Source organism: Nesoenas mayeri (genome assembly GCF_963082525.1).
Source record: "Nesoenas mayeri genome assembly, chromosome: 1".
Taxonomy (NCBI): Eukaryota; Metazoa; Chordata; class Aves; order Columbiformes; family Columbidae; genus Nesoenas; species Nesoenas mayeri.
In genome coordinates, this window is record NC_137541.1 from 39,096,676 (window position 1) to 39,105,699 (window position 9,024).

Genomic DNA, 9,024 nt, shown 5'->3' on the forward strand with positions numbered 1-9,024 from the left:
TCTTACTTCTTACATCTGCTTTTGTGTCAACTTTCTCCACCCCACATCCCACCTACCCTCCCATGCTGATGTGCATGCAAACACGGCCAGTTTTATACGTTCCCGTTCCTCTGCCCTGGCTAAAAACTGTCCCTCTCCACCGTCTGGTCAGTGTTGCAGCCATCTCGTGCCAACACCTCCCCGTCCCCCGCGGGACACCCGCCTCCCTCCCCGCTCTGCTCATCTGCCACATGGTTGGCCTCCTCGCTGGCTGCCACCATGGCGTTGTCAGTGCTGTGGGCTGGCTGGTGGTTGTCACTGCTGTGCTCCTCAGCTTCCTGCACATCAGACTCCGCTTCCTCGGTGTCACTCCCGCCGCCCACGGAGGGGTTCTTTTCTGGGGGAGGCTCCTTCTTCTTCCCACGGTTCAGGCAGCAGTAGGTGGCCATGGCCAGGAAGAGAGCGGAGAGCACCACCTCTGAGCCTGCCAGGTAGAAGATCACCTCGTAGTTCTTAAGAGCATCAACCAGGCGGCCTGATGGTTGGAGAAGAGATGAGACAGTTAGCCTCAGCCTACATGCTCCTGCATGCACAGGTGGGTAGCACCTGCTTTTGGCTGAGGACCCATTTCTTAAGGGAATATCTAAATATCTAAAAATTACCCTGGGCAAGAACCAAACTGTGCCACCAGGAGAAGTGCTGTAAGAGTGTGGGTTTGGTGTTTTTTCTTGTTTGGACAAGGTTAAATAATTGTGACACATTGATGTTATGCTCCTGCATCATGGTGGGCCACCTTCTTCTTGTCAAGGTGAGACTAGCCGCTGAGGGCCTGGCTTGACTAGTCTCAGAAAAGAAACAAAATTTGAGAAGCCGTTACTATTTCTTAAGCTATCATGTCAGGAAAACATTCAGAGAAGAAACATCTATTTGGCAGAGAAATCCCTTTAGCTGGCCCACACCTGATTATTTCTCTGCCAAGGACATGTTCTCAATGCATCTTCTGAATGCACCAGGGTTGGCCATGGAGGTAGAGCTCCCAGTCGTTGGTGCTGGAGACCATGAGCAGCCACCCTGCTGCAGTCAGCGTGGAACCTACTGAGCAAGGACAGGGCATGGTGACCAGAGGCTTCATCCCAGTCCCCCGTGCTCCTCACTGCGCATATGGACCCTGATCCCTGCTGCACTACAGGGCACGGAGGTGCCTCCCAGAGCAGTCATGGGAGGCACACAGCAAATTCCTCAGTGGGTGAATGAGTCCCTGTTCACTCCAGCCAGCCAGCAAGCACGGAGCCTGCGTGCACTGCATGTGTGTGTGCAGCTTATCCTGTGCCAAACGTCCTCAGCCCCACAGCGCGGGAAGCAGCTCAGGAGGATTACACCAAACAAAGCCACTTTGTTCAGCCCCCTTCTTCCAGCGGAGCACTGCTCTCCCGACTCCAAGCCATGGGCTTTGCCAGCTCACTCAAGCTTCCCGTACCATGGAGGTCCTTCAGCAGCAAGTCTCCATGGGGGGAAGGTGGGGACCGCACTTGGCTCCCCCCAACATCATTCTTTGGTGACCCTGGACCATCTGTGTCCCATTGGGCATGTGCATGGTGCCAAGGCACAGCAGGAGAGCTAAGGGATGTCCCCCATCACCATCCACTGGTTAAATCCCCTTCTCCCACCATGATCTCTCTGCAGCTGCTTCTGAGACATATTTCTTGGCACTCCCTGGCCTGGGACTGCCAACTGCCCCACAGGTGGTAAGACATGAATTATTGTTAGCATCAAGAGGGTCTTCTCTTGGCCACCAATTCTTACATTGAGAGCTGGGTGGAGTTGCTGATGGCAGGTTTTGCTCTAAACTGGTGGTATGTGCTGGGGAAAAGATCATTCACACAGAGGTGTTCACTGATGGGCTTTAGCCCATGTGTTGCAGCTGAAGGAAGGGAGCGCAGGAAGTGACAGATGGATTTGCCCATGGTCTGTCTCTGACCCTTCCTCGCAAATCACACATTCAGGGAACTGCACTTCATTTGGAAATGATCTTTTGACATGATTTGGCTTTCTCAGATACTTAACAGTAACCTATACCAGCCTCTTGGGTGAATGGCCTCTCCCCATTCAACTGCCTGTTTATGGGCTGTTTGTGGGGCATGGACCTTACCAGGGACTGTGGCCTAGTCTAGACTAGTTGAGAAGCTGTGAGTGTCTTAATCCTCTTAAAAATAAAGTAACAGCAAATGCCTCAGGTGGCTCTACAAACTGTTTTGTGTTGATTGACACCAAAATGCCTTGGGACTGTGGTCAACACAAATTGAGACCATTATTCACAGCACCAATCAAAAGGCCATGGACACCAAGGAGCACTTGAAAGATCCTCACCTTGTTCTACCAAAGGCTCTCAAAGGTTTGCCTGCAGCATGTGCCTGACTCTTCCCATAACGTGATTTTATGCAACATTTGCAGTGAAGGCAGCGGTCTGCATCCCAGCATGGAAGAGAGGGAAGTGTCCCTGATCGGGACTGAGGGACACTGGAAGTCATGCCATGCCACTCTGGATAGCCCTACAGCTGCCACCACGTGGGTGTTCTGAGCAAAGCAGAGAGAGAAATACCACTTTCTGTCTTCTGCCTCTGTTCAGATTCAGTGTTGTGCATGGAGTGAGGCTGGGGGCTTTCACTTCAGAACTCAGCTTCCATGGGAAATTTGAAGTGGAGAAATAGGGTCTTTCTTGAAGTACTGTGCTCCATGCCCAATACCTGCAATACTGTGGAATGGCAGCCACAAAACATCACCTGTGTTTTGCAACAAGACACCTACCTGCAGAGGGCGGACCGATGAGCACAGCAAATGCCTCAATAAGTAGGACAAGCCCAATAGCACTGGAGAACTTCTGGGAGCCAACAATGGCCATCAGCACCTCAAACTGCAGTGCCCCCACCATGCCGTAAGAGATGCCAAAAAAGACGCAGAAGATGACCAGCCCCGTGTAGTTGCTAGCCCTGGCGCTGCAGATGTCTGTCAAGCCGTTGAAGAGCATGGAGAAGCTGAACAGGTACGCCACATGAGGACGGACCCACTTCAACCCTGCCACCATGCCACAGGCTGGGCGAGCAAAGATGTCTATGAAACCGATGATGGAGAGCAAGAATGCAGCCTCTGTGTCTGGTACACCTGTGTCCTTGGCATAGTTAACCAGCAATATGGGGGGCACAAAGAGACCCAAGACCAGGATGAACTTTGAAATAGTGTAAATTATAAACCCTCGATTGGAAAAGATACTAAAATCCAGAAGCTTCTTTCCTTTCCTGGGCTTCTTCTTGGCTTTCTTGGCTTTCTTGGTTCCATCAGCGGTGCTGATTCCCTCCTCTGATTTCCCTCCTATGGGCAGCATCTCCTTGGCTTCATATTTGTCCTGAGTCTTCTCCATCTTCCGCTTCATGCTCATGTCCAGGGGTCTCATGACTGCCCCACAAGTGCAGCAATTGAGCAGAAGGCCCCCCATGATAAGGAACCCTCCTCGCCAACCAAACTTCTCCAGCAGCACTTGCCCCAGTGGAGAAAGAGAGGAAAGGAAGACAGGGCTCCCGGCAGCAGCCAGTCCATTGGCAAGAGGCCGACGCTTGTCAAAGTAGGTGCCCAGCATGATCAGTGAGGGCTGGAAGTTCAGCGCCATACCCAGACCTACATGAGGGCGAGAGCAAGAGTGCAAGAACATGAGACATGGTTCACAACAAGCTGAAAACTACCCTCAGACTATCCTAGTTCTGAAGTCCCAAGATGGGATTCTTGTGTTCCTCACAAGCCTCTGCTCCTTCATGTTGGTGGGTTGCTCACAGAAAAGATGATAGGCTACAGCAGCCTATCTGCCTGACGTGTACTTGAATCATGTAACTGTGGCCATGTTTAGACAGGACCTGTGGCTTAAACATGAACTTTGCCTCCCTCTCCTACCACTATGTACTGATGCCACCCCACTTGCCATGATCACTGAGCATCACTTATGTTCTTTCTGTCCCTCTCCCCTCAACCAAAGGCCCTGCCTGTTTACATCCAACTGATGCATCTCCCACAGGTGCAATGTCCAGGACTAGATGTCTCCTGTGAACAGGTGTGAATAGATGAGGGGGACCTGATGCTAGACATGGCAATACTAAAGGGGGATACAACATGATCCTGGCTTTTCCCCTCGTAAGTCTGTGTCCCTTTCACCCCTCAACTCCCGGGTCTCTCACCTGTTAGCACACCAGCTGTAAGATAAAGCTCAATGATGTTGGTGGTAAAAGATGCTAGGATCATTCCAGCAGAAGCTAGGAGCCCACCGATGAGCATCACGGGCCGGCAGCCAAACTGGTTCACCATGATGCTGCATATTGGTCCTGGGAGGAAGCAGAGGAGACAGAGTAGGAGACCAGGAGGAGACAAGACAATTGAGAAGGGGCAGCCAGCCCAAGCAGGGCACTCAGGGAAGATGAAACACTAATGATGGAGATCACTGCTTGGCTGCTGACACATACATCTGTTGGGCCTGGCCAAGGGCAAGGGGCTGTGGTGTGGAGACCTCTGCTTTGCCATGCCTTCAGCCTCTTGTTCCCTGGGAACAAGACAGGCTGGTGCCATAGGGGCAGTACTTCAGCAATGGAGCAAACCTCATACCAAGTGTCTGAGAGGCAGGTGGGGTGACCCCTGAGGTCTCCTGGCACAGAGGAAACAGGGACATGAAATGCAGCACACTTCTAGAAGAGAAGCAGTGGGACAATTGCATTCTGCATGTTGGTTCATGACCATGCCAGGGAACATGAGGAAAGACCATGAGGACACGGTCTGCAAGCAGGGCCGTGAAAGGCACTAGCTGGGGAGGGGTGCAGGGGAAGTGTGTCCAAGCATCACCTGTCCCATAGAGCATAGCCAGCATGATGGAGGAGATCCAGGCTGTGTCACTGTAGCCCACGTGGAAATCTTTCATGAGCTCCTTGAAGTAGACACTGACGGCTTTCGGGAAGGCATAGGAGAAGCCGGTGATCACAAAGCAGCCGAGGAGCACGATCCAGCCCCAGCCACCATCTGGGGGCTTCACAGGAGCTGGGAGTTGCCCTTCTTCTGGATCAGCTCTCCCCATCGTCTAGCCTGGAAGCGGAAAGGCAGAGCAGGAGGAGGCAGGGCAACAGAGAGAGAAAGAGACATTTTCAGGCACTGCAAGAAGAGTACAGCAGGCAAATATTTACTACAAGGTTTGTCTCCATGTCCACCATCTCAAAGATCCAAGAGCCTCACTGGGGGACCACATCATCTCTCTGCACCTTCATCGTGCCAGGCAAGGCAGGATTGCTTCAGGGTGCGAGGTCAAGCCACAGCTGGGCAGAGGTGGGGAGGTGGGCTCCCTCTGGGCAGCCCACAGCTCTGTAACCCCTGATCAGATGCAGCCAGGCAGGGCCACAGCTCCCAGCTGAGACCAGAGAGCTGCACCTGACCTGGTGGGGCATCAGGATCTGCAGCATCTCGCTTCGCATCCAGCTTTGCCTAAAGGCTGGTGCAAGGTGAAAGCCAGCAAGGTGAACCCTGCCAGGCTCTCAGGATCTTCCCCTGAGCCTCTCCCCTCCTGGTTTGCTCCAGCTGTTAGCCTCCCAGGACCTGCCCTGCTACAGATGCCTCCAGCAGTGGGGCGCCGGAGGTCCATTAACCCTACTGTGCCACCTCCCTCACCTTCCCTTCCCCACCGCGGGGGGCCGGATTTGAGAAATGGGTGAAGGGCAAGAGCACAGACAAGCCTGGTGGCGGTGGTTATTTGCATGCCAGAGAGATTAGGTCTCTGTACCTACACCGAGGGGCCAGAACTAAGCCTGAGCGGGGGGAAAGAGGGAATTAGGGGGGATGTCTTGTGAGTCGCTCTCAGGGCTGTTAAGCTGCCCAGGAATTTTGCTCCAGTTGGCTGCTATGGGTCTGTTTTTCTCATTTCTCCCTTAGACACCAGGTCTCTGCCATTCCCCTTCCAGAACCTTTGGCCTCACTTTCTTGATCAGACAGACTTGTTTTCACACCTATATGCAAAAAAACAATACTGGCCTTTGATTACAGATGCTCTTAAGTAGGTGGGACTTTGAGCTGGACTTTGCTGGGTCCAGTTTGCACTATCACTGTCCTGTTGGCAGTATGTCCGCAGTGTGGGTTCTCTCCCTTGGCTGAAGGAGCTATGAGATGCCAGCAATGTCCCTATCCCTTGGCACTGGCAGTCATGGGAAATGCCAGCACTCATACACTGACTGGACACTGCCGAGGGGACAAGGACACTCCGATGGACGGTGCACACAGGGCTAGAACCTGGGAGCTTTGGATCGGAGTATGTTTCTCAAGGTGGTCCCTCTTCTTTGTGTCTTCCAAGCAATGAGGACAAGTCGCCTTGATTCCCATAGCACTGCTGTTGCTCAGCAAGTTAAACAAGTGCAGATCCGTTGGGCAAAAGCACAGATGGGGCAGAGTTCAGGCAAAGGGTCATTGCTTGGCAAGAGGTGGCCCTACCGTGCAACAGCCCTGAATCTTGCAGAAGAGGAGGGTGACTGGTCTATCTGAGGCTGCAGGAGGCTCAGTGTGCAGAGCCAAGGCTGCAAACAGGGCTGGGCAGAGTTCTGAGAGGGGTCTGAAAGCACACTTCAGGGGATGCTCGAGGAGGGACTTGCAAGACAAGACAGCTAGGCCACTTCTGGAGCCCTCCACAAGGGATGTGGCACCTGCACCCACAGCGCATCGATATGAGGAGGCACAAAATGGTCTTGTCTGGTTGGTTTTAGACTGGTGCCTGAGCCATGTTTGACCTGTGGAGGGAGGGGTGGGATTGGTGTCACCAGCCAGTCACAGTGGTCCCTCTCTTTCCCCTCCGAGGGGGACCCTTGCTCCTGAGAGCATGTGAGGGTTTGTTCACGGCAGCACACAGGCATCTGCCACCGCCACGGGCCTCCACAGCAGAGATCCCCGAACTTCAGAACCCGTTAGCCGTGAAAAAAGGGAGCAGGATCTGGGCCTGAGCGTGGATTGGGGCGGCTCAACTTCTGGACGGCCACATCCTAACAGCTCTCCGGCTGAACTACGGGCTGGTGCAGGCTCCTCCAGTCTCTCCTCATCAGCCCAGGTCTCAGGGACTGTGGCCAAGGGGCAGAGGCATGAAATGAGAACAGGGTGCTATAAAGACACTTTCAAGGCAAATAATCACTGCAAGAATGAAAAAATAATTATACACACTACAGACACGCATATCTTTCTTCTCTCTCCCCTTTCTGGTGTTATCTGCATCACTAGCACCTGGACAGCCACACTGAACAGTCTCGCTCAGCTTCTACCATTACCCACCTGCTGCTCCTCTCCTGTTCCACCTGACTGACAAGCCAGGTACAGCTGTACAAAAGGTGACCTGCTGCAAAAATGCAACAATTTCTCCATCAGTACTGGTTTTCTGTCTCTGCACATTGCTGCCTCAAATAGGAGCAACTGAAACCAAACACACCCTGAACCTTTCTACACAATCCCTCTCCCTGCCTTGCTCTTCTTGTTCTCATCTTGCTCCACAAATCAAATGAATCAGTGAAACCATTGCAATTAATGTGGTGGGTTTTATTTTTCCTCCAGCTACCTAGCAGGAAAATATTTGTCCATCTGTGGCATGCTCTTCAGGCACTTCTGTAGTATCATCTATCAATGATGAATCCAGTGTCTGATTTTGAACAGCACATTAGACAAATATCCATCAGCTCTGCTGGAGTCTGGAGCTGGATGGGTACCTCTGCAGGAGCCACGTGCTTGGTGCTACAGAACTCTGCAGCAAGGCAGGAAGGGGCTTTCACCTGCCTGCAGCTAGATGTCGGCTGAAAAAGATGAGGTGCACCAGAAGAGCTCACCTGTGGAGATGCCTCCAAGGACAATGTGCTATAGCGCAGCTCTGCTGGAGATTTATCCCAGCTCTGAGCCAGATGTTTCAGAGCTGCCTTGTTCCTAACACTGCAGCACATATGCTAGCTCTTCTGCTCGTGGCTGCACACGGTGGTCACAATTTTTACCTGGCACCTGCCGTTGCATACTTTACAGCTTGCTGTTATTTTCTCTTCACTTAAGGAGCTTTATTCACAGGTAAAAATACCACATGTAAGTTCACGCACACCTAAAAGCTCATCAGCACGGGCACCTGCCCTTCCTTGTGCAGCCCACGCAGGTGGCCCAGAGCAGGCACTGTCACAGAGCAGGCTACAGGTGGGTACCAGAAGACTTGTGCCAACACCAGAAGTCACAAGCCTGGGCTGGGAGGGTGAAAGCCACAGCAGGTTCAGCCACAGCTGCCAGTCCCTGGACGCACACAAAGAACAGAGCAGCCGGTGCTGGACGATGCCCAGCAAAGCCTTGCTGTGCCAGGCAAGCTGCGTCCAGGAGGGTCCACACAAATGCTGGCGTGGCTCCTGGTGCCTCCACACAGTACAGATGGGGTGGGAGGGTCTGTTTATTAAATGCAAGGGCCAGAATTTGTGCCAGCAGCCTCTCCAACCCACAGACAACACCCTGGGAAAGCATTCATTAAACAAGTGGGACGAGCTGTCCCCTCGGCAGCCAGTACCAGGATAGAATCATCCCTCCACGCCACTGACCTGTGTAATGAAGAGACAACCTCCTGAGCACAGGCTGAGCCTCTGAGGGCTGAGCGCTCTCTTCTCCCTGCGGCTGGTGCTTCCCGGCTCTGGATGAGGGCACCCGGTTAGATGGTCCTGCTGGCTCTTTGCTCCATGGTGGGCACGCTGTCAGCCGGGCACAGGGCGATGCCTGCAGGAATCCAGCACCCGTCGAGCGGTTTCTTGTGCCCTGCTCCTTCCTTGATGCAACTATGTCCTCTCTAGACAGCTAATCCCCCTCTCAGCCTGCTTTCCTCCAGCTCCAGTGCTGCCCAGCAAAGCTGCCTGTGGCTGATCCGGGGGGACACCCTGTGTGGGGGACCCCCTTGCCTCCTGCGGGTGCAGGTAGTGCCCCACGGTGCTCCCAGCGTGGACGTGGGTCAGCAGCCGCTAATGGTTTCAGGTTGGCAGAGAC

The 9,024-nt window shown here is 53.3% G+C and overlaps 1 protein-coding gene across 1 annotated transcript; it reads right to left on the bottom strand.

Annotated features, from left to right (window-relative positions):
- Positions 1-119: 119 nt before the first annotated feature.
- Positions 120-5,083, bottom strand: SLC16A8 (solute carrier family 16 member 8; the record flags this gene model as incomplete). Its single annotated transcript, XM_080363762.1, has 4 exons — positions 120-514; positions 2,785-3,648; positions 4,200-4,343; positions 4,855-5,083. The coding sequence occupies 4 exons, from the start codon at positions 5,081-5,083 to the stop codon at positions 120-122; spliced, it is 1,632 nt and encodes a 543-aa protein (XP_080219888.1).
- Between the last annotated feature and the right edge of the window lie 3,941 nt (positions 5,084-9,024).